At 43.2% G+C, this 25341-nt stretch overlaps 1 protein-coding gene across 5 annotated transcripts in view; it reads right to left on the bottom strand.

Annotated features, from left to right (window-relative positions):
* Positions 1-9694: 9694 nt before the first annotated feature.
* LOC119188270 (major facilitator superfamily domain-containing protein 12-like) overlaps positions 9695-25341 on the bottom strand; it is a 54839-nt gene continuing 39192 nt past the window's right edge. For all 5 annotated transcript variants that reach the window (XM_075896215.1, XM_075896202.1, XM_075896205.1 and 2 more), the window contains 5 exons: positions 22567-22659; positions 20923-21105; positions 17876-17970; positions 12885-13033; positions 9695-12175 (listed from right to left, as the gene is read on the bottom strand). In XM_075896215.1, coding sequence (XP_075752330.1) covers positions 12051-12175; positions 12885-13033; positions 17876-17970; positions 20923-21105; positions 22567-22659 — 645 coding nt within the window. In that variant the 3' untranslated portion in view covers positions 9695-12050. The remainder of the gene's footprint in view (positions 12176-12884; positions 13034-17875; positions 17971-20922; positions 21106-22566; positions 22660-25341) is intronic.

The raw sequence follows: 25341 nt of genomic DNA, 5'->3' as shown, positions 1-25341 counted from the left end.
TCCATGCGTCCATCCACCCGTCCGTGCGTGCGTCTGTTCGTGCGTCTGTCTCTGCGTTCGTCCATGCATCCGCGCCTGCGTCCGTTCATGCGTCCATCCATGCATCTGTCTGTGTGTCCGTTCGTCCATCTATTCAGCACTCCAAGTACCACCATCTCGCATCTTTTCATCATATATTCTCCATATAGAAGCACCGCCATCCAGCGGACATTTCAAGGACTAAACGGAAAGTGGCACATGCACAAACTTTCTTACGGCTTGCGCTTCGGGTTTACTTCCCACCTCTAACCACCTCGAGTTCATGGTATATACTAGTTCACTGTATTCATGGCTATGCGGCCCAACGCTCGCTAAACCTTTCTAAAACCAAGGAGGTTACACCCAGTGAGTATAACGTAGCAACCCTTTCTTGTCAGATCGTGCTCAATGTACATGCCAATAGCTGCTAATGGGGATCGCAGCGTGCGCGTTACCTGAAGGCCGAATGCTCCTGTCTCTCATTCCCCCTTAGCAGCCATTAACATGTGCATTGAGCACTATCTTTTATTGTTCAACAACGCACAGAAGAAATCTCTCACCGGAACCACCTTGGAGGTCAAAATCTTAAAGACCGCTATATGGGGTATGTGCCACTGGTGGTTACGTACTACGAGGGACGCACAAGCCACGCCATGAGGAGCTTCGTCCCTAAAAAACTGTCTAATTTTCTTTAGGCGGCGTTGTTTCAGCGCCCTCGCTGCTACGAAAGGAGAAAGAAAGCGCTTTAAGCGTGCAACGATTCCCGCAGCACTACTCGTACGCCTGTTCTACATGGATTCTAAAAACGCCAGGCCTGCGTGGTATAGGCGCAGCACAGTTAGAAGCTAGAGGAGTAGCCTTTCACAGCTAGAAGAGTGGCCTTTCAGAGCCTTTTCTAAGCACTCATTGGATAACTGCTGCAAGCACACTTGCTTGATACTCACTACGGTATTATTGATACATTTTTTTTGTAGTATGCCAGCATTCGCTATGCTATTTTTCGTCATTCTTCTAAGAAGCATGGTATACGCTAAACACTTAAAAGGAATTTTGTGCCAATTGTTCATGCAGTGCCTGACGACGACGAGGAACTTTGCTTGAAGTGTGTACCGGCTGGTGTCATACTAGGCAACTGGAAGTCATGCTAACAAGACTGCGATGTCATGTGCCACCCTTGAATCTATATTCACACAGGGCTAGTCTGGGAATATCTCCCCTATGCAGCTTTTGTACAGATCTGGAATCAATAAACCATTATTTTTTTTCATGTCGCCGTTAAAGTCTATTCAGAAAACGTCTCCTTGCCATCCCATTTGCTAACCTTAGGCTGCCCTTCACCATTGAAAATATACTCTCCTTTGGTGCTTCGTTTCCGGGCTACAGCCACAGCATTGCCTTCAATGCCGTCTACGTGAAACAAAGCGAATGCTCCTCTAAATTTTAATTTGCATATTTGTTATTATAATATTATTAGGCAAATTCTAAACATCAATTTTAAACGTGTTCGAAATTACTGCAATTTCAATTCGAGATATATATTATTCTGTCTGGTCGAAATGGCAATAAAATATTGCACTCTTTCTGTATTTACGTGTGCTTTATCCTCTGCCTGTTAGGATTAGGTTTCATACGAAAGGATTTAAATTTCATATCCTCAATTCTTGGCTAATCTCTCTGGGTGGGAAAGAGCCATAGTGGTGGCATCATCATCATCGTAATAATCATCGTCAGTGTGCGCCACAGTTAATAGGTGAACAAGAACAAGCTTTTGTAATAGGTTGGAGCATTGGACGACCCACTCGTTACGCTATTCGCAATTGTGCGATGACTGCTTGTTCTTTCGCTGTTTTAAAACGCTTTATAAGTCGTATTGACGCGATTGCTTTCCCGACATCAATCCTGCGTAAGGCAAGTTTGCCAACGGGCCCGGTTTGCAACCTTCTGGCTACGCCACTGCATGCGTGACCCAAGCGTGTGCAGGCACCGGCAAAAGTGACGAAGTCAAATTGCTATCATGCCGGGAATAAGCCCAAGTAAACAGGTGTCCCATCTCGTAGCGAGAAGGGTACCGTTCACTCACCTGAACCTTCTAAAGCGAGGTCAGGGTTCCAGGTTACACGTTACCGCTTCATGAATCGTCTCCATGACACGGTGTAAGAATACTTTAGGTTAGAGAACGCCGGGACAATCCACTGCCCTATAATGTTCTGCTTCGCAAGGAGCATGGGAGATGGTGCTACAAACTTTGCCTCGGCTTCCCTTTCCCCCTTCTCGGTGTATAGGAATGACCCGTGATGTAGGAAAGTAGCGGTGCTCATTTATCTTAGGCACTGCGCCGTGCTCCCGACCGGGTTGCAGAAATTAGGTGCCTTTTCTCATCTTCTAACCACTACCACCACCATTTAATTCGCCACAACACCCTCGCTGCATCGTCAACCTCCTCCTTTATCACCCTCTTTTTCGCGGCGCCGCTCTATGCGTGTCGCATGGTTGATATCGCACGATTATCCGGTTTTCTCGGATTTGGAAACCGTCACTCACGTGCCGGATGTGCTTTGTGGAATTCGCCAGCAGCCCGCAACTGTCCTCAGTCCGGCGAGCCATCTATCGGCGCGCCGCAAACGAGAACATAATCGGTCCCTCCCCGCCAAGCGCTCGCTTCGTGTCGTTCCCTCACCGAAAGTATTCTTGCACCGAGCTCCATGATAACTTTGCACTTCGTGGTTTGCGCACTGTCAGAGTCAACCGAAATGAGAGTAAACGTATAAAAATTGTTTCAGCACTGGCAAAAGTAAAAAAAAAATTCAAGCTTTCCTCCCGTCTTACACTGTGACAAGGTGTGCGGCGCCGGTCACGCTCTTGTCGATGTTCATCATGCCAGCATTGTGACATGCTTTCCATCTGATAGCATGCTGATGTTGCTGCGCAGCAGCAGTTAGTCGTCCCGTGACTAGCTCGGTTGCAACGCTAAAATGTGTTATCGTTATCACGACTTCGTCTCGGACAAAACTACATACAAGTGCGTAGAACAGGGGCGAATCCAGCCACTCATTTTAGGGGGGTGGAAGGAGGGGGGGCGGTTGCTTGAAGTAACACCGGAGAGGGGATGAGGTTGTAACTTTTTTTGTTTTTACCAGCACAAAACCCCTTACGATAGCATAAATACTGTTAATGTGAACTTACAATGGTAGTCCTAATCGGTAATGGGAAGTGAACAGCAGGCAGTGCAGAAGGGGGTGGGTGATGACACGGGCTTTAGGGGGGGGGGGGGGGGGGAGGCTCATCACCTTTACCGCCTCGCTCCCTCTGGATCCACCACTGCCGTAGAATTCATTAGCGCTCACGATTTTGTGTGCGAGCTTTGAATGAAGTGTATACCGTCCGAAAATTTCAACCCTTTGTTTCATACTACCTCTTCGTGCTTAGAAAGTTTTCCCGCAATTTTTTTCCTTCACTGTAGTACTATTGCAATACAGAGCTGAAAGATCGAAAAAAAAAGCATTATTTGCCAGTCTTGGTGTCCAGCGCTTCATGCGCCACCGAAAAGCATTGTTGATTGATATGTAGGGTTTAACATCCCGAAACCACCATGTGATTATGAGAGACGCCGTAGTGGAGGGCTCCGGAATTTCCGACCACATGGGGTTCTTTAACGTGCACCCAAATCTGAGCACACTGGCCAATAACATCTCCGCCACCATCGGAAATGCAGCCGCCGCAGCCGGATTCGATACCGCGACCTGCGTGCCAGCAGCCGAGTACCTTAGCCGAGTACCTTAGCCTTTTGGGCCACCGTGGCGGGGCCCAAAAAGCGTCGTGTGATCGATGATGAGGAATTCCCAGTTGGTTGGTTGGTTGCGAAACTTTATTGACAGTGCACCATAAAAATGTTGCTGATTCATATCTGTTTCCAAAGCAATTAGATGCGGCAATTGAACCACCAGCAGCCATATGCGCTCAGAGTAGTATAACGTTTTAATCGCCCAGCACTGTACTCCGAGGTGCCTTGGCCGGGCTCGGCACGTTCATGCAGTCGCCAAGATATCAGGGAGTTTTAGAATAGCGCACCGCGAGCCCTTGCGGTGCGGTCGCTGCCACTACGCATGCGTCATAACGCGAATCGGCGTTCGCGTTCGCGGACCACACGCAAAAAAAATCCGAAATTGCGTGCGGTAAGGGCGGCCCGAGTGTGGCCCGCAAGCGCTGGTTTCGAGGCTATGGTGTCGCTGCGATCGCGTGTTGCGGATCGCTGTAGGGCAAACGCTATTCTAAAACTCATATGGCGCCCGCTACGACCGCAACGCCCGCAGCGCTTGCAAACGGTATTCTAAATTTCCCTATTGCTATAGCGGTGCGAAAGTGCAGTGCTCTAGCCTTCGTCATCATCTCGATGTAAAAAAAAAACGGTAAAATAAGCAGTTTACTTCATTGCAATGAAACTTCTTTAGATCGAAAGTCAATCAATTTTCCCGTACCTGAGATCCGGCGACCATGGCTCAATGCTGCGCCGGCGAATAAGCGACATCCACAGCGGCCGAACGTCACGAGTGAACTCGTCCAGGTCCGACGAACTGTGGGAATTGGACGAGCTACTTGGGCGATACGCAACACAAAAGCGCCGCTGGCGTTCGCAGTAATCACTGAAATATGTGTGCAGTAATCACTGAAATAGGTAACGCACATACAGGCGTGGGCAGACCACGTGATCGCGTGGCCAAAAGCATCGACGCGCTATCTAGCGACGAGACGCCAGCTGTGGTGCGCATGCGCGTTGCGTCATATCACTTGGCCTCTCTTGTCGCTCTCTCCGATGAGCTAATAGCCAAAACGACACCTAGGTGTCACTGTCCTTGCATCAAATTTATGACAGCTTTTTCTTTTTTTTTTTTTTTTGACGTAGAGGCTGCGACGGTGCCGGTTCCAGCACCGGAATCACGTAGTTATTAATGTCAGTTGATTCATAACTAAGCCTTGCAAAACCTGATGAATCCAAGCATAAAAACTTAAATTCACTCGGCTCAGCTTGCTTTTGTCGCGTCAGGCTAAGTGGAAATTAAATGAGCCTAGTTAAGTGAATGTAAGTGTAGCCGAATCTAATCCAGCCTAGTTGAGCGCGGTATCACCTGAAAAATTCGGGCGTATGTAAGCTTAAATGTTAAGCGCAGTAAAACTTCGATGCGTCGAGAAAAGTACACGCATACAGCCAAATCCAATTATGCATAGTTGATCATGCTATAATTTCATTTAGCCGAGCAAAATTAGCCCAAATAAGGCAAGCCTTATCGCGGCCGATTAATCCAAGTGAGACTTCGCCATGAGCCTAGGGGCGTCAAACCATAGAAAATACTAATTACTCCTTACCGACACTATACCGATCAAGCTAATTTATGTCTAAATATTGTTAATTAAAACGTGTTCAAGTTATGGTTGATTAGTCTGATACCCAATCACACACGAAACATACTGGAGTTTCACGTGGCATAACTATTTATACATAACTAAGCTAATGAGGCAACGCCAAGGTAAGCATAGAAAAATATGATCAAGTGTGGTTGATCATGGCATCATCAAACTCGTCTGATTATTTTCAAGTGTAACTAAACAACTTCTAATAAAACACAAAGTAATTGAAGTTAAATTTTATGAGCTAACACAGTTCAAGCTGAGGAAGATACTAAATACTAATCACCAAATACAGTATCATTAAGCTAAACTAAATATAGCTAGCCTTAAAACTAATTTTATTACTTAAAACTAATTTTATTTTTTATGTGTCATACTAAACTGATTTCGAAATTGCAGAACATTATTGGGGATGGGGAAATTACGAACTGGGTAAGAGACTTTCTTACAAACCGGTCACAGTTCGTGGTTTTCGAAGGAGTATCGTCGTGGACGGCCCCAGTTAAGTCAGGTGTTCCCCAAGGCTCCGTCCTAGGGCCATTATTATTTCTAATTTACATAAATGACATCACTGATAACATAGACTGCAAAATTAAACTTTTCGCAGACGACTGCATTATTTATAGAGCAATTAACAGTTCGGATGATCATTTATCTTTAAATTATTCATTGAGTAAGATTGCTCACTGGTGTGAGCAGTGGCAAATGTTAATTAACCTAACAAAAACAGTTTGCATGACGGTAACCAGAAAAAAAGAACCCTCCGACTTTACCTATACAATTAACGGCGTACCTTTACAAAGAGTTACGCAGCAGAAGTATCTTGGCGTCACCTTGACTTCCGAATTGAGATGGGATGCGCACATTAACAATGTTACAGCATCGGCTTTGCGTAAACTGTTTTTTCTACGAAGGCGTTTACCCTTCGCGCCGACAGATACTAGGCTCCTAACTTACACCACATTCATGCGACCAATCTTGGAGTACGCTAACACTGTGTGGTTCCCGCAAGGTGTTACTAATATAGCAAAAGTTGAACGGGTTCAAAGGAAGGCCATTAGGTTTATACATAATAAGTACAAACGCACCGACTCGCCCACACACCTTTTAGAAACCTCCGGTCTACCCACTCTTGCAACAAGAGCAAAAATCGCGCGTCTCAAATTTTTACACCACATTCTGCATAACCACAGCCGGATCGATGCATCCAGGTACATATCTTTGGCAGAATCACGAACACTACGACATAAACATGCATACACTATCAAAGAATACTCTTCCAACAACGACTGTTTCAAGCAATCCTTTTTCCCCCTGTCAATCAGCGAATGGAATAGGTTAGATCCCTCCATTACTAACATAACATCACTGGCAGAATTCACTTCAAAAATTGAGAGTATACTTTGAGACAACGGCTTTCTTCAACCATGACCTCCAATATTGTTTTCCAGTAGTATTTATTTGGATGTATAAGTTTACACAATGCCTTCTCTGTATAAAACTGTATTGATTTTTTTTATGCAGCAAAGATTTAGTTTGCTGCTTCCGAAGTGTGAATATTTGGAGTGCATAAATACCTATGTCTAATGTTTCTATGTAACTAGGATTATTATTACCAATTTTAAAATAACTACAGTTCTGTATGCCGCCTGTATGAAAGTACTTAGCATTCATTGTATTTTGATACTCATGCCCTCCTGCTTTGGTCTCGTAAGAGACTGGCAGTATTGTAAATAAATAAATAAATAAATAAAATAAATTACATGCCTGTTTTACCATAACTAGGCTTATTTAGGTTCAACTTGGCCTAACGCACAACAAAGGCAATGGCTGAGCTGAGAAAACTTAATTTTGTGTGCTTGGCTTAATAAGCCTCCGTGACAGTCCTTATCCTTTGGCGAGAACACACACCTGCCCCCGTTGATTGCGTATCACACTTCTTCACACTGAAATCAGGGCTAATACGCTTCTATTTACATTGAAATGTCCTTAATCAGATTATGCACGTTACATTCTTCAGCCGTTTAACGGCTTCGTTTTTTAGGGGCGAAGCTCCTTATGGCGTGGGTCTGTCGCTCCTCTGTATGATTATATGTGTGTGTATGTATGAGTATGTATGTATGTATGTATGTATGTATGTATGTATGTATGTATGTATGTATGTATGTATGTATGTATGTATGTGCCACAAGATTGCGAGATGGGAGATGGCGGTACTTAAAGTGTTCACTAGATGGACGCACGGACAGGCTAGCAAATGGACGTACGGAAGGATGGAAACATGGCATCCTTCCGAAACATGACGGAAGGATGGAAACATGACGGACAGACGGACGAACGCGTGGATTGTCGCGCGGACGAACAAAAGCAAGAACAAACAGATGGACGGAAGCACGGACGGGCTGACGGACGCTTCGCCTCCCTCATTATCATTCACTCTGTGGATATGCTGCGATTTTTTCTTCTACTTTTTATTCCCATTAAACGTCCTTTAGAAGTAATGCTTTCTATGAGGTTAACACGGTCATATTTTGTCTCATATTGGCAAATGAGATAACATGAGAGATCTTGGCCGATATTTATAAAAATCCAGCATTTTCGATAAACTAGCTTCAACTTATTATTATTATATTATTATTATTTTAGAAGAATTTACCCCTAGATGCTCAAAAGAAGAAAGTGCAGCTTTAATTAACCAGCTACTTCAATGTTGCTCAGTAAAAGTGATGGGATGACAAACTATCCATGATTTCCTCCTATATATTGATACAAGTCATCATTAACATCAACGAATGCACTATAAAGGCGACGAAGATGACGACTGAACAAAAGCTCGTGTTATTGCCACCCCGCACCTCCACCAAAAGTCACGGGGTGAGAGTAGGCAGAGAGTAGAAATATATTTACAGATTTTGCACGGAGTACACAGTGTCCTTGAACCAAGATGGCGTAGTGGCAACAACAACACGAGCTTTTGTTCAATCGTCATCTTCGTCGCCTTTATTGGTGCATTCATTGATGTTAATGATGACTTGTATCAATATTATTAACCGTTATGATTGGTTAACAAGATTTTTCCACATCTTCGGTTCCCATTCCCTGCATCGCTGGCATATGGAACACCTATGCAGGGAACGGGCGGATCTGAGGCACATTCTGTGGGCTTGCCGACAGGTGTCTCTACATGTTCGGAAAATAGATAATAATGAGCAGAGGGAGGCCGCATACTGCTTAGCTCGCATCTAAAAGAGCAACTCTCGGCCATTCAGCTGTCTGAAAACGCCGCCAGGATCCAAGGGCCGCCGTTTAGGCGGACACCTGTTCCCCCTACCACTGGATACTACTGAGTTATTTATTGCGATAGCAATTATATGGACAGTCTCGGCTGGTTTTTGCCGTCACCGCCACCGTCATTTACGTATATGTATATTTATATATATACCGGTAAGGATGCGCGAACCTCCTCTTTCTGCGTAGCGAACATCGCCTTTCTGGCCGGGTCGTCTGCATGCGCGCTTATCTCGTGAGCGAACAGGGGAGGGAAGGCTTATAGTTGCGCGACAACGATCAGCGCATGGCTCTTGCCCCCCCACAGCAGGCGGGAGCTTCTACGGGCTGCGTTCTCAACACGAAAGAACGGTGCGGAAAGTGTACCTCTCGGCATCGTTTGACACTTTGAAGCGCGAGGAAACACAAACCACTCGTTGCCATCTGCCCGTGCTCTTCAACACACCAGCGCTGTGACAGAGATTAACACCGTCATGCTTTATTTTTAGTTCATAAACTGATGTTTGCTGTGATATATGTGGCTAAATAAACTCACTTTGTGTGCTTATTTAACTATTATGATTGCTTCACCTTTCAGGCAAAACTGAGAAGTACCCTCAAAACGAAACGCAAACTATGAGTGGACAGAACAAAATTACGGAGTTTCTAGAAGTCTGCAAAATCCGCCTTTCTTCGCGGCGCCACGGCACATGTGTCCTTGCCCGAGTGGAAAAGTCGCGAAATATTTTGCTATGGTCTCTGGTCTCCACAGTGGAGGTAAATAGTCTCTGTTTGCATATCAATCTCCAAGATTTTCATTCTGACGATTCCTTGAGTCCCATATCACAATGCAAGTCTCCCCCTTTCCCCACCCTTTGCCACAACGGCAGAGGGCAGCACAGGAACATGAGAAATGCATATTGAAGCTCTTCCGAAGCAATAATGTAAGTGTCGTACCATAGCTCGGTGCAAAACATCACTGGATGGTTGCATATGAGCAACAAAATTCACGAAGTACCTATGTTTATTACTCCAAAATCCGAGTAAATAATGTGTACTATGTATACATATCAACATATTTATATAAGTGCATTCTATAAATATAGACATCACATATTCAACTACAAACAGCAAACACGCTTCCGACCCAAAACAATTTAATTGCATGCTAAGGGAGTATATAAGCGAGGAAATATCAGAATGCCTCTAAGAAAAACAAAGCAAGTGAGAGAATTCAGCAGGAAAATGAGGCCCATCACTTCAACTCCAGAGCAATGCTGCAATTAAAAATGATGCAAGATGTACGTAACACACAACGTCTGGGACAATATTAGACAATCTTTGTACTTTTCATAGTTTGTATCACTGTGAAACAACAGTAACAATAATCTCATTAGCAGTGAATGTAGAAACTAGTTTCTTGTCAAATATACTAATTCCACAAACACAGCCATAAAGCTTGACTGACTGATTAAGATAGTCATAATTAACCAAAGAAGAAAGGCTTGCAAGTGAATTCATAAATCAAGGCCTGCTTGAAGAGTTTTCCATACGTAAGATAAGCATACCCTCCACAGTTTTCACATGCACTTCCAAGAAAGAACAAGACAAAGCCTCTTATGACTTGCACTTGGGCAGGCAAGGTTAACCTCCATATTGCCGATAGATTACACAATCCTTCAATATGAAGCATGCAAGCCACGTCAAACTTCAAAAAACCATCAATACAAAAGCCAACGATACGACTCGCAATTTCTTATTTTGTGTGTGGATGGTTTACCATGTGTATTACAGCGAAAAATTAATCAATTATTTAATTAAAAAAAGACTGCACCATGAAGCCAGTTTTGCTGACAATTGTAAGCGCTGGCAGTGTCCTCAAATATGTTTTTGTGAACCACGATGGCCAACAAACAGCAATGGTGTGTTATACAAATTTGGAGCTGATAGTCCTGGGACATGCACCACTGCCCCAATTCTACTGGGTCTCAAAACTTCTACGTTGAACTTTGCGAAAAAAAAAAGACCTTGACAGTGCACTTTATTTCTAAATTTGCAAATATTAACTTGCCCTACATCAGATTAAGAAGCATATTTAGTCAAATTTGAAGGCTTTTAGCAGATTTCTTGAACACAAGATTTTTGGAGCAGGTGTGTTTCACAACACTGACAGCTTGTTGTGTTTTTTGAAAACTTCTGCGAAGCATTCAATTTCATAAAAATGCCTGCTTTCTTTTTTAAGACAATAAGCACCTGGCTGTCAATCTAAACAGGAACCATATGACAGAAGTCTCATGTTAAACATGGCCTTCTTTAAAACAGCTACATGGCTGGTATGCAAAATTGTTGGCCTATGCACTTCGGTGCAAATTTTTTAAAAACTGCCAAGAATACCTAGAGAGCTGAAGTGTGTTCCAAGTGCTGCTTAAGCAGAATGCTTGCAAAAAAAAAAGCAACAGTGGCAAGCAGCATACATGTAATCGTTGCTAATCATTCACTGGTAATCGTTGGCAAGAGTGTGTAGAGGTGGCTAGAAAAGTGAAAATGCGTCACCCAAAGCACAAGTCATCTTGATTACAAATACCACAAGAACTGCCCATTTTAAAATTAATGACATGCGTATAATAGTTATCATAAAAGCATTTCTACTAAAATGAGCGGGTAATAACAGCATACTAAAGCTATAAAAAATGGCAACAGGTAGAGATTATTACCGTTGTCTTTAACAATAAAAATAAATGAAGATTCAATAAAAATACTTATAATACTATGCATCCCCCCTTAATGACAGTGCACAAGCACTGAGGTATGCCTGTAGCTTGGAAGGTAAGCTGTGAAAAAGAGACATTAAACGTTCTGCAGTTCTTCATGAAGATATGTGTTGTAGAAGTAGAAAAAGGGCATACCAAATGTTCTAAGGAAGTTACACATGGCAGACATTAACACTTCCAAATGTACCTTTCTTTTTACGAATGCTAAGAAACAAAAGTATACGTGCACAACAAAGTGATGCACGTAATGTGTACATTACTACGTGAATGCAAATGATTGAATATGTGTTGGCATTATTCAAAACTAGCTTAGAAAAAGAAAAGGTGGAGAAAAAGCAATACAGGCCATTTCATGCTTTGCGTAATGTCTCGACCAACAAGCTGAATGTGCGAGTAACCCTGTCAAATCTTGTTTTTTGGCTCTTCCCCATCCCACCTGGGGTTCGCAACCCTCTGGGCACAGTAGACGTCACTGAAACACAGTAATGGAAGACGACGAGTAAAATGTCCCTAGGAATGTCTCACACACATGTGCGTCCTTGAACGAACAAATCTCCCACGCGCACTATGCGAGCCACGCACTCGACGAATCTATGCACTTGACGCTGATCCTAGGAGTGGTGACGTTGGCAAGTAATTTCCAATGCTCTCTTCATATTCGGCTGGACTAGAGGACCGAACGTCAACAATATCCCCAGGCCTGGTATTCGTTGACACTGGAACAAAATAAAAAAAGAAGAGAGAATGCAAGTGTCAGCTGCCCAAGAGATCTTTTAGCAGCATGCTACAACAGTACTCACACAACTCATCGCTGTTACATCGAGACCCATGAGACATTTTTGTGCACACCATGTAATGCAAGCTGTGTACACAAGCTACACTACTTTACTATGGTCAGGCATTGATATTCACTACGACCAATGCATCTTAAAGAACAGAACGAAAATCTCTAGCCATCATACTTCTGCATATCCCTGGCTAGTTATAACAGCGACTGAATGAAGTAGCTCCATCGTAAAGCAGCGGTGTAGCGTAAAACCATGTAGTGATGCAGTAGAGGAGTATTGCAAACTGGTTTTGAAAAAGTAACAGCATGAACAATACAATAATCAGCTAAAATGGCCTTTTACCTGTAATCTCAAAATTGCCATTAGCATGTAACTATCTTTATGAGGTAAAACTTCTGTTCTAACAAAGCATTTTTAAACAGTAGCACTGTTTAAAAATAGAGTACATGTGCATTCACTTCTGTTCAAATCACTTTTGAGGCCTGCAACTCTGTACAACCATTCAATGGCGCCTTTTTTAGCTCGCTTATATTACGAAGAGGCTGGCTTCTAATCGTAAACAAAAGAACTCAGCGGCATTTTGATGAACTGTCCATTGTCAAAGTCTGAAAATATGAAATGGCTGTGCCGTACTTACCCCCGTTGCTACCATTCCTGGTATTTAGCGAGCTGTCATGGTTGATGGCAAAGAGCGAAAGAGCAAAGAGTATTCCACCAATGGCAGCTCCACCGCACACGTACACCATTATTTTCTGGTAGTAGTTGTCTCGTACACCTATGCACGAACTAAAATGAGAAAAGAAAGCACAGTATCGCACATCAGGCAACTGAGGAATAATGTTTGCCCAAATGTAAGTCAATGTGTAGATATAGGAGTAAGATATGCATTCTGCTTGAACAACAAGATTCTGATAATTCGTTTTTCCAGTTACTTCATCCTCAACAGTTGGTCTCCATTGGTGCCAGATACATTTCTATGGGATTATCTTTCATTCGATCTTGAAATCAGCTTTTGCCAGATAACTCAAACTTAGGTGGTCATTTTACGAGCGCCTGTGTCTAATGGTAAGCGCAGAAACGGTTACAATAGCAGTATCTGGCTTCATGACACTTCAGGTACAGCAAATGTGATGAGCACACATTTACTATTGAATGATCTGCTCCTAGACGATGTTAATGTGTAAACGGTAGCGTGCAATAGCTTACTACATCATATGCAGCTGGGGGAAATACTGCAAAATCAGTTAGCAGTGTGGGTTATTTTTGCTGCCTCTTACCAAATTCAGCCTGGCAGATTATTAAGCCAATTTACGTAGTCCCTTAAAGGAGCACTGACATCAAATTTACTCATGTCAAGATTTTTGCTTCAACAAGTAGCTATCGACCCCCTAGTAGCGATTCGCGACCTAAAACGCATCTGAGTGCCGAATGAGTATCTGTAATATTGAATAATATTTTCGCTATCGAACAAGATTCAAAATGGGTGCTGGCAGAGCTACCTCGAGGCCACTGCACAGCTAGTGAGTGCCGCTTTCACAAAAAATGGTGACGTCACACTGGTGTTTCGTCTGCTAGGAGTGCACGTACAGTCAGTCCAGCTGTGTCTCTGAAGACGTAGACATGCTTCTATCGCCAACATCGTCGTCCTTGCCGTCGTCGCGGTCAACATCGGCAAGTGATGATGACAGCGACCTGGAATTGGGCATCGCCACGATTCATGACAATTCTTGCTTGGCAAGCTCCGCGGTAAATGCAATGTATTTATCAGCCCCGGCCGTACTGTCGGAGCTCAGGCACACCAACTACGCACCTCATGTTGCGGACGTTTGGCAAGTGAATCGCTGCTTTCAGCTGCAGCAAGGCACATGGTAGGAATAGCCCCGGCCTCGAGAAGAGGCCTCGTACTGCCAGTGAAACCCAACTGGTTCGCCAACACAGGATTTACCATGTAGCAGCTCGCCGCAAAGTGAACAGACCATATACAGCTGTTCTTCGCAGGCGTCCAGTCCCTCTGTCCAACGGCGCGTACAAAGTCAATCCACTGGCTGCATTGAGGTTCGTGGCTTGGAAAGGCATGAAACTCCTGCAATTCCCGCTTTTTCCGTGCCTTGACATGCAGGTTCTCACTGCGCAGCGGTTCCCCGACATTCTGGCACGTATTGTCGCTTTGATTCATTGTACTTACACGCAGTGGAGCAGAACGCAAATCAGTCGATGCGACACGATGAATCACATGCACGTTTCAACATAGCAAGGAGAGCCACTAGTGAGAGCATGGCTGGGAGTCGGCTCCAAACACACTCAGAGATCGTCGACGTCATTGTTACTAGCGTATCGTCACTTAGGATGGTATTTGTGGTATGTATCACACCGAACACATAGCACTAGTGTCGATGTCGCAGGGCAGTCTATTTTTCGTTTTTTTCTCCTTAGCTTTTCTACGCTGTTTGGCGTCGAAATACAATACCGTATTTACTCGATTCTACCGCGCCCTCGATTGTAACGCGCACCCGATTTCCACCGCAAAAAAAAAAAAAAAAACAACGTAAGACATCGATTGCAATGCGCACCCATTTTTCTCGCTGGCCCGCACGATCACACCACTCGAAAAAACGACTCCTTTCGGGAGCGTCTTCGATTTAAATATGAGGTACGGGCGAAGCTTGTGCTCATCTGACGTGTAACAGAGCTTTGCCGTCACTGTAGTTTTACCGTGGACCGATGTCAGCACGCGAACTTGCTTCGCCCCCTTCTTCTCGACGGGTGTGGTGCCAGGCATGTCGACGTAAAGAGGCGTCTGATCGGCATTCCCGATTTGCCCAAGCAGGTAGCCGTTGTTGCGCCACAAGTTTAGGACGAACCTCTGAAAACTGTGAAGCTTTTCATCGTACTCTTCCGCAAAACTTTTCGCATATGCATGTTCCCCTTCGAAGGGAAAAGCCTTTCCTCTTCATAAAGTTAGTTAGCCAGCACTTGCTCGCTTTAAACTGGCTCCGCATTAGACCTTTTTCTAAGACTAATTGCGTAGCCCGCACTTGGAGCAGTTCTGTTGTCACGGGCCTCTGTGCCACTTGCTGCTCAAGCACATACTCGCCGAGCAGCTCTTTAATTTGCGGAAACCGACCCTGCTATGGCCCACTGAAGCCTTTGCGTGAAGCTTTGCTGTCGACAATCTTCTGCTTTTGTTTTTCCCGGTCCCGCAACGCACGGTTCGGGAACTCCGAACGACCGCGATGCGGCCCGATTTCCGTCCGTTTCTGCACACGCGATGACTTTTCTTTTAAAAGCGGCATCGTGGTGCACTAGAGTTTTCGGAGTCGGCCCTTCCACGCCGTCGATGCTAATGCACTACTAGATGACGAACTCCTCAGTACACGTACGAAGTTGATCTGATATGTGGGGTTTAACGTCCCAAAACCACCATATGATTATGAGAGACGCCGTAGTGGAGGGCTCCGGAAATTTCGACCACCTGGGGTTCTTCAACGTGCACCCAAATCTGAGTACACGGGCCTACAACATTTCCGCCTCCATCGGAAATGCAGCCACCGCAGCCGGGATTCACGTACGAACGTACGAAGTGCCGCACATGGGAAACACATAGGCAGAAATGGTTGACGCGCCATGCCGACGCACGTAGGGGGCGGCCATTTCGGATTTGTTGATGGCAATAGATTGACCGTAATTTTTTGTTCGTACTCGATTCTAACGCGCATGGGATTTATGAACTCGCTTAACCGGAAAAAAGGTGCGCGTTAGATTAGAGTAATTACGGTAACTTCGACGTGACGGACGCCATACAAATTTGGCCAAGAAGACTTAGACATACCAAGTGATCGAATGATGGGCACATCTCGATCTTGAAATTGATGTCAGTGCTTCTTTAAGGGTAAAATTAATGAGACATGCTTGTACCTAAGTGTTAAGCAGATAATACGTGGTCGGAAGACTGAAGGTAACCACAGTACAACAAGCTTTGAAATGGACTATTGTTGGCTATTTGTTATATGATAAGACGACAGCACCCCAAAACTTTTTGAAGAAATAGACATAGCCGATATTCCAATAAAGATTTAAGAAAAATAGTGATCGGCCAGATAACCAACCGCCAGCCTATTGTATTTATGGAATAGGAGAGAGCAAAGCAAAGCAATTTAGGAAACAGCAGAATGCTATGAGGTACGATGATTAATAAATTCACAAGGTTAATCAGGAGCAACTAGCACAGACCTTCTATCCTGTGATAAGCAATGGAAGATGTCAATGATTGAGGCATAATGAAGGAATGTTGTCGGTGATGTAGGAAGAGTGTTAGAATGGTGTAACAGTGGCAAGGTTACATGAAGCAAACGCAGCTATGAGAACATTTACGGTTTTCAAGGGACTAGTAAACACTTGTAATGATAAGGTGAAACTTCGCTTGAACGAACTTCAGGGGACTCGAGGGAAAAGCACGTTAAAGTGAAAGTTTGCTGAAATAAAATAGCTATGTTGCAACTTGTTATCAGGAAATAAAGAAAACATCAGTTGTTGAAAAGGGATCTGGAAATTTTATAGGCAATGCTGCTTATTAGAATGTTAATTTCTACCAATCCAGCATGTTTTGAGGAGAGCGGTACTTTCTTGGTGCACTTGTGTCCTTCAGACTGCAGTGGTGACTGATAGAGTCACTGTGTCGAAGCTCTCATCAGCCTTCTCTGGCACAACAGTCTGCAGGGCAGTGAAGGGCTTTTTTTTTTCCGGTACATCAGTGCTTCCTCAGATGAAATACTCCGTGCTTCCTTTACAGGGTTACTTCTTCCTCCTTCTCTTCTTATTTTTGAAGTAGGATGCAGGGGCATAACCAGAAATTTCTTTGAAGGGGGGGTTGCACACATCAGCTTTTTTTTCTATGCAGTGTGATCAACAATATTTATATTTTGATAGCTTGTGGGCTTTTTTTCTATGTGATGTGATCAATAATAATTGCATTTTGATAGCTTGTGTGGACTCAATACATGTAAATCAAAAACATGTCCACCCCCTCCTTGTGTATATGAAAGTAAAAAGTAAGTGCAATAATATACGGTAAGCACGACAGGTACAGCAGGCGTTTGGAGCAACGGCCTCTCATCGTGGCACTGGATGCTCGATTGGAGGGAGGAGACATTGTTAATCATTCATCTCCATTAAATGTATAATAATTGTTGGATTTAATGTCCCAAAATCATCATCATTGACCTCGTCAGGGCGAAGTACGTTACACAAGTCAAAGACGGCTGAGTTTACGATGTAGAATTAGAGGTATACGCCCAATGTTCTTGTTTTTTCTACGTTCCTGGTGGGAATCCCGTTACCTCTTCTATAAACAGAGAGGTTAATGTCTGAACGTAAGAGTCACAGGTGATGTAGTCCTCAAAAACCAAAGTGCTGTGTCTACCCAGTCTTTTAAGCAATTTCTGATCAATGTGATGTGAGAGGCAATGGATGTTGTCAATGTGATGTGAGAGGCAATGGATGGCAATGGAACTGAAATGCGTTAGCGTTGGGTCCAACAGAACTTTGGCGAGAGACTCAAAAGAATTTCATACAAGCGAATAGTTATTAATTAACGCACGTTCGTTGAAATGGAAATTTTACTGCACTTACTTGCATTTATGCGCATCCTGAATAATGATCACAGCAATACCATTGGCCATCTTGTCCATAAAGCTCATTGCTCCAAAGACAAATGCACCACTTGTCTGCAAAACAAAAAAAGGCAACCAAGTAAGACCTTGCCATTTATAGCAACCTTAAAATATTAACACGGATGGCACGTGCGTAGTTGACTCACACCCCGCAGTTTCGCACCCTGGCAAATAATTCGTGCCGTAGTTCGGATTTCGTGGGTGATGTGCGACATATTTCACAGCATTTCAGCATTTATTTCCTTGAAATACACTTCTGAATTCCCATAAGATTATACAAAATACAAGGAGCACACTTGTCATTGATGTCATTTTTTTCTAACCAGAAACTGTCCACAAGTTCAGTTTACATGTAGCCCATTACAAAAATAAGAGAACCTCAGAGAAGACAGACGAGTAACTGCGCTGAAACTATTTTTACTCTATTTTTGCTAGCGTTGTAAAAACAGTTTAGTCATTTTAATAGAACTAAAAATGCAATTCAAATTTCTTTTAGTTTTGGGCTACAACCCCTGCACTGCTATATCGGTGGGTCGGAAGAAACTTCAGAGTATTTCCTTGTATTTGGGATGCTGTGGCACAGTGGACGCTCTTGCAACTTGCTACGCTCAGTTTATAGATCACTTAGAGTACTAGGTAGTCTGTCTTTCTTAAAAATAAAGGAGAGAAAAAAGTGGGTGAACCGCACCCAAGCAAATGCTGTCAGAGTGAATGATGTCAAGGTGAACTGTTATAGGAACCCCAAGGTGACACTTCCATACATATTTGATGGCATGTCTAGAGAAGCAAGCCTGATGCGAACCACAAAAGAGCTTCGTTATAAAGATAATAAAAAAAAACAGAAAAACGTTTTCACCTTAAGGTTATCTGAAAGCTCTGCATGTCTCTGACAATATCTTGAGATTGAAAAAAACTAATTCGCTAATTTGTCACTAAAGAGCTGTATTGAAACACAAAAGTTAATGATGTCCTTCATCAGCACACTTTCTTGAGGGATGCACATCAAGCCATGCAGCCTTTATTACTCTTAAAGCAGTGCAAGAGACCTTTATTCACAAATCAATGGCTGGAGGCAGCGTGCTTCACTGCAAACAGGTTAATTGACTCTGCTCTATTGCTTCAGTACATCACACGCCTGCAAGACAGTGATGCTTATTAAAATGACTCCGTTACTATAGAGAGCAAATAAAATCCCCGATGTGCAAGCTACTCGCATTTTTGACCCACACAGGCACAAACACAGGTACACACACACAGACAATCTTCCTACATGGCCTACACAACCCTTCTAATTTAGCGTGCTGCGTCAAGCAGTGCCATTTCATGTAATGCGAGAGGTGATCTCATTCTAACAAAAGTTCTCGCAAGGGCAGCGGGTGGCATTCTGCATATTGAATGTGGAAGTGAACAGTAGTTTGATACACCCATTGTACATGCATACACACACATTACTTGCAACTCATAGACATACACACAGTATTTGCATGAGATTTACAAGGTTGGTTGGATAGTTTGTTTGGTTTATTGGCACATAAGAAACTAGGTCTATCATGTTCTAAACACGAGGTATAAACTGTGTAATAAAAAAATGAGCCACATCGATGACTCCTTGCCCGAGCAGGTGGTGTCTACTGACTGAACAAAAATCTCGTCCCTGTTTTCAAAGATGAGAAAGTGGATGAGGTAAGTAACAATGTTTAGCTAGCCAACTAAAAAACGAGACTTCAAAGTTTCTGTAGAAATCCTGCTGCCTTTAAAAAGCTTGAAAACATACATGTATGTAAAAGTTCTCCACCTATAATAAATTCTAAGCAAATAGAAATATGCTCATCTTAAAATTCAGTAAGAAGATTTTTTTCAGTGTTTCAATTCTGAGCAAATTAAGATGTGGCTTATTGTTATCTCATCTTGACAAGCTTCACATTTGGGTTTGTCTCCCATTGTCAGTATAAAGCTGTGTGAAGTGACAATTTACAAGGAGATTGTAGAACTGTTCACCACAGAAAATATTTCAGTATAGCCAGGTTTCATATGTCTGTATTCCACTGTACTACTGCCAAAGCTACTCCCAACGACCAGAGAAGACCACATCACACCGGAACCTACAGGAGACATCATTGAATTCCATTTTTTTTAGCACAAGAAGCTTCTTAAAAGAGACAAAAAGAAGCACCATTACATTCATTTTACCCGAATTCACTAGGCATCGGCGTAGCTTAAAACTATGAAACAAGGTAACTAAGATTATGCTATAGCCGATTTTCACAAGCCGCAAGCACGCTTCCCTGCACTGCATGTTTGCCAAATTAACGGCTGTACCTGCCATCCTACGAGTGGAGATGAAGTCTTAGCTGTGCATGCTGGGGCTCATTTATAATTAGTGTCTCTATTATGAGACCCGAGTCCCCATTTTCCGTGACATAGCGAAGTAAACTGCTCTTAGCACACTCTTTTCGGAGGTGACTATTGTCGTTTAGAATGCAAGAATAAATGTAAGCTCCACCTGCAACAGTGCCTCTCCCACCCCAAGGAAATTTGCATCAAATCCTGTTTCTCCATATCTGTGACACGAAGAACCATTCACACAGTTTAGATCAGTGCTTTCCTAATAAAGATACACGGTGCCTCTGATTTTCGGTCAAAACACATTGGCTTCTTGTGCAATTTCTACAAAGAATTCGAAATCACTCTCCTTCAAATGATGTAATGTTTCAACCAGGGACGTTGAACTTTTATTTATTATTGCACATAGCATTTGTGTTAGCAGCGAAGAAGTACTTATAGTTGCAACAAAAACCATGTAGCACGGCTCTCTTGTACAGATGAATGGCCGGTGAGTTGCAGTTTTAGGGGCGGCGCTTTTATTTCCAATTTGACTTTTATTCTTAGGTTGCAACTGACTATAGCTGCCATTGATTGAGCTAGCTTTAAAACTATGAAAAATGTCTAGTAGATGTTTGCTCTCTGCCATGAAACGCAAAACGGGCAATCAAGGGCAGCACTCACCGTGTGGCCACCAATGAGTTCATTTGTGATGGCTAGACTGGCAAGCAGCATGGTCGTGCTCGCAGCCCCCACAACAGCGGCGACACCGTATATTTGATAATCTTTGTACATGGGAGTCATCTGACCAAAAAGAATCCACAGGGAGCCACCGATTCCCAGCGCACCGCCAAGGAGGTGCACATTCTGCGAGGGAGAAATAATTAGTGTGGAAATAACTGTTGGGTAAACAAATTACAAAGTTTTCTTTTTCCAGACAACAAGTTTGTAATCAGCCCTTTCTGTCAAAACTATGACAGTCAATGGGGACTACGAATGTCGAGTAGACACCGCTATAGCTACAAGTGCCACCACTAAACCACTACATCGTTAGATGCATCAACCATTAAAGTTGGCCGATGTGATCAACAATGTCTCTACTGCTGTATTAGAAACCAGTAGGACATCCCACATAAATGGCTATCTCGAATGTCAGCTGTTGCTTACTGCCAGCCAGTCATCCCTCCTTCATTTGCAGGGCACTGCCACGAGGGCCATAGTTATGTACACAATTTCACGTGATTTCATTGGCATAGTTAGCTTTCGACTGCTTAGCTTCCTGATTTTGTTACTAAGGCTGTACATTCAGACTACCGTTTATTAAGAATACTTGTCTAAAAAGAGAAATGATCAACTTGTTTTTGCTACATCACTGATATGAAAGATGCTAGTAGTTGGACTCAATTGTAAATTTTGCGCCTAAACTCATCAGTGGATCAGGTGTGGCATGGTTGTACTACTAGATATTCACTGATACCTCGATATAACGAATTGAGATATAACAAGATATCAGAATAGTCTTGTAATAGATGCAGTGTTAGGGAGTATATACTTAGAACGAATTTTTGGACATAATGAACTTATTTTTGTGTCAGATGCAACTTTGTTATATTGAGGTTTGAGTGAAACAGAGATAACAATACAGCCCCATTTAGCAGCACCCTTGGTCAGGCCTGATAAACGTTCAATGCAGGAACAAAATAAAGCAAGCAAAGTTTTCATTACATTTGCACAGCTTACAGTGCTTCATTACAGCAACAAAACAGACGGCAGAACCAACAGCCAGTTCAAATTTCAAAAACCTCAATAGCCACCGAAAATAAAAAACTTGACAGAAAGGCCAGACAGTGAAGTATTTTCTGATTTTCTTAGAGCGAACTCAAAAGTACAATGAAGTAATGTAATCATAATTTTTTAAAGAAAAATGCGGCTTTCTCAAAATCCACAAACTGTTAATAATTAATAATAATATTTCTTGGGGGCTAATGTTCCAAATCTACCATATTCTCATGAGGAATTCTGTAGCACAGGACTCCGGAAATTTTGGCCATCTAGTGTTATTTGACGTGTACCCAAGACTAAGTACACAGGCCTCTAGCATAACACCTCTGTCCAAATGTGGCCGCAGCGGCCGAGATTCAGTCCAGTTACTCTCGGCTGAGCAGTTGAGCACCACAGTCGCTAGATCACCATGGAAGGTCGACAAACTATTGCGCTCTGCTAATTTTCAAGCTATTTCTCAGATTTTCAACACTGCTGCCTTCAAGGAACGTATCAACAGCTAAAACAAATGCTAAATGGTTTCAGAACTACGAAACGACTGCTTACCTTTGTTCCAATGTGTTTCGCTGCAAGCTTAATAGGTAGCGATGCGATGAGGCCACTCACATACATGACAAGAGGAATGATTGCTATGCTTTCCTGGAAATATAAGTGTGTATTATCAGTACAGGAATGAAGGAGAGCCAAGTATTAAGGTTTAACATAACTAATCTGGCATAACTTACATTTGCACAGAACCTTGAACAAAGAAAATAAAGGTGAGAGAGTGTAAGGAAAACATAGATGTAGCACAAAAGCAACTTCTTTAACAATACTGAACATTACGTCTGCTTCATTTAGACACATATTGGAAAGGTCACAATAGGATAGGGTTGTAAAATACAGAGCAAATGAGCAAGTCAGGAGATGGAAACAGCGATTTTGGTACCTTGCAATGTATTTGGCATGTCTAATAGTATCTTAGCAACAAGTTGCACCAAGATATTCACAGTAGCCTCTTCATTGCTCCTCTTTCTTTTTTCCTTTCTAAGAGACCTTCTATTTTTTTCTGTTCACGCTGGCTGTTACCGCTGAATAAGCACGCTGCTATGAGGACAAAATAGCAAGAAAAAGAACTGGCAAGAACAGTGCTCATTTAGCTTTGGTGGCATCGTGGAACATGGCAGCATTCACGTGAACTTCACAATTTTCCCAGAGAATTCTCTACTTATCGGCAGACAAAAAGGAAGTTCACCCTAAGCTCACTTCACACTAGGCTTGTACAAATATTCGAGCACTAAGGTCACTTCAATCTGAATTTTATATTATTGGAAATTTCGAAGTATTCAAAATGAACAAATAGATGTAGATTATTCCGCGTGTAAACCCCTGTCAAGAACATTTCACTGCAGTGTAGTGGTACTATGCCTTGAATACACCTTTCAAAAAAAAAAACATTGCCAAAGAGCCCCCCTTTAAGGTTAAATAAACATATTACCCTCACACCAATTTTTTCTTTTTCTAAGTTTAAAAGCTTTAGTGCAGGCTTATATGCTCTAAGTAAAGTAACTTTTAAAATGTAACATATTTTACAGGTTATTACTTGCTATTCAAAGTTGCTTCCTTTAAACTAAAAAGAATAACGTTGAGCAGAGTGTGACTTTGGGCGAGTTTGTGCAGACAGGATAGGGTGCTCTATCCCGTTTCCTCCTTTTTTTTCCTTGCTTGTCTCAGTTGCGCCACAAATATTTAAAGAAACAATGATATTTAGACACGCCTTGATTCAATTTTAGAAAATATGGTGCAGGTTAGTTGCATCGGGAAAAGTACGCCCATTTTGCTTCATAATATGTGATATATACTATTTGAATTTGGTTCAAAATTATTTAAACCATATCACCGTTTGCTTCAACTTAACTTTGGACATAATATTTACTATTCGCACAAGCTCAGTCTAAACATGTGTCACGGACGGCCATTTTTGGCAGCCCCACGTCACGGCAATTAACGGGCGCCATACTTCCCCACTGACCGTGGGAACGGCGGGCACATGAAAGGGAGCCGAGAAGTGCAGAATGGGGTGCTCTTCTTGGAACGTCGCCGTCAACGATTGATCCTTTTGTAACTGCGGCGGCGTCTGCAAGGTCGTGGAAGGCCGCGACCCCGAACAAGGATTAGGCTACGGGACGCACCGGCTGAGAGCCAAACCGTCTGACTGTTTCCCACGAAGAAAAGCGTGGGAAACCCTCTGGTGGCCAAGCCGTATGACAACAACCCAACAGGTTGTCACTCTCGCTAGTTGAGGGCCCTCTCCCAATTAAAAAGGGGTGGGGTCAAAATATTTTTGGGGCGGAGTTTCCATCAATTAAACGCGCATGATTGGACCCATGTAGAGGTCTCTTGTTCCCAAGGAAGAGAGCGAGGAGACACGAGGGGGATTTAAGCGCAGGATTTTGCCCTGCTAGGCAGACTAGTCGCTGACCAATACGGTGTAGAAACAGATCAACAAGCATCTCTTCTAGAAGTTTTTAGTGTGGCTCTGTATCGGCTGGCCACCTAAACTTAGCCGTTCGTCTAGTTGTGACGCGATATTAACGTCTGCAACGTAGACATCGGGACTTTGCCTCGAGTTAGCTAACCTGCCCGAGGTCACCTGCAAGCACTAGCCTCCCGGAGCCACCAGCGTTGCAACACCGCCGACATCGCAGTCGTGCCAGAACTCCCTTCGACTTCTCGCATCCGATCGTCGGGGACGCAACGGGGCCGGTCATCACACGTATGCCTTCACCTGTTTATATCTTCGAACTTTCTCCTCCGTAGTCTATTGTTAGTTTGTGTAGTTTCTAATAGTTCTCTCGCGTAAGCTGATTTATTGTTTCATATGTTTTTTTAGTTGTATCAAGTGTTGATGTATTTTGTTAGTTGTATTGAAGTGTTGTACTAGATCCCGTGTGCTGCAATATCAATAGAGTAAAGTTTGTTTTGTATTCTCACGTCTCTGATCTCTTCACTGTCTCTGCTTGCAAACGGAACGAACCAACCTGCTGTCATTCCCGTCGCCGACTTCGCGCTGGCGACGCTAGAGTGGCAGCTTGTAACAACATGTATGCGCTGATGTAAGTGCCATAAGTGGCGAACTTGATCATTACTCTCAGGAAGGTAAGCAGAAAGCCGCCGTAGTTACAACACCATGGTACATGTGCTTTCAAGCTGCCCACATTTTCGTAGTGAAATGTGGACCAAAGTGAAATGTTTGCATAAATGTGGTGTTCCAACACTTATATTAACTCGCCTGCAACACGGTTCTACTCATTTACCACACGGCCTCATGAGCAAGAGCAA

Source organism: Rhipicephalus microplus, chromosome 1 (genome assembly GCF_043290135.1).
Source record: "Rhipicephalus microplus isolate Deutch F79 chromosome 1, USDA_Rmic, whole genome shotgun sequence".
Classification (NCBI taxonomy): Eukaryota; Metazoa; Arthropoda; class Arachnida; order Ixodida; family Ixodidae; genus Rhipicephalus; species Rhipicephalus microplus.
The sequence above is the reverse complement of the archived record's forward strand: the minus strand, read 5'-3'. Positions and strand labels throughout refer to the sequence as shown.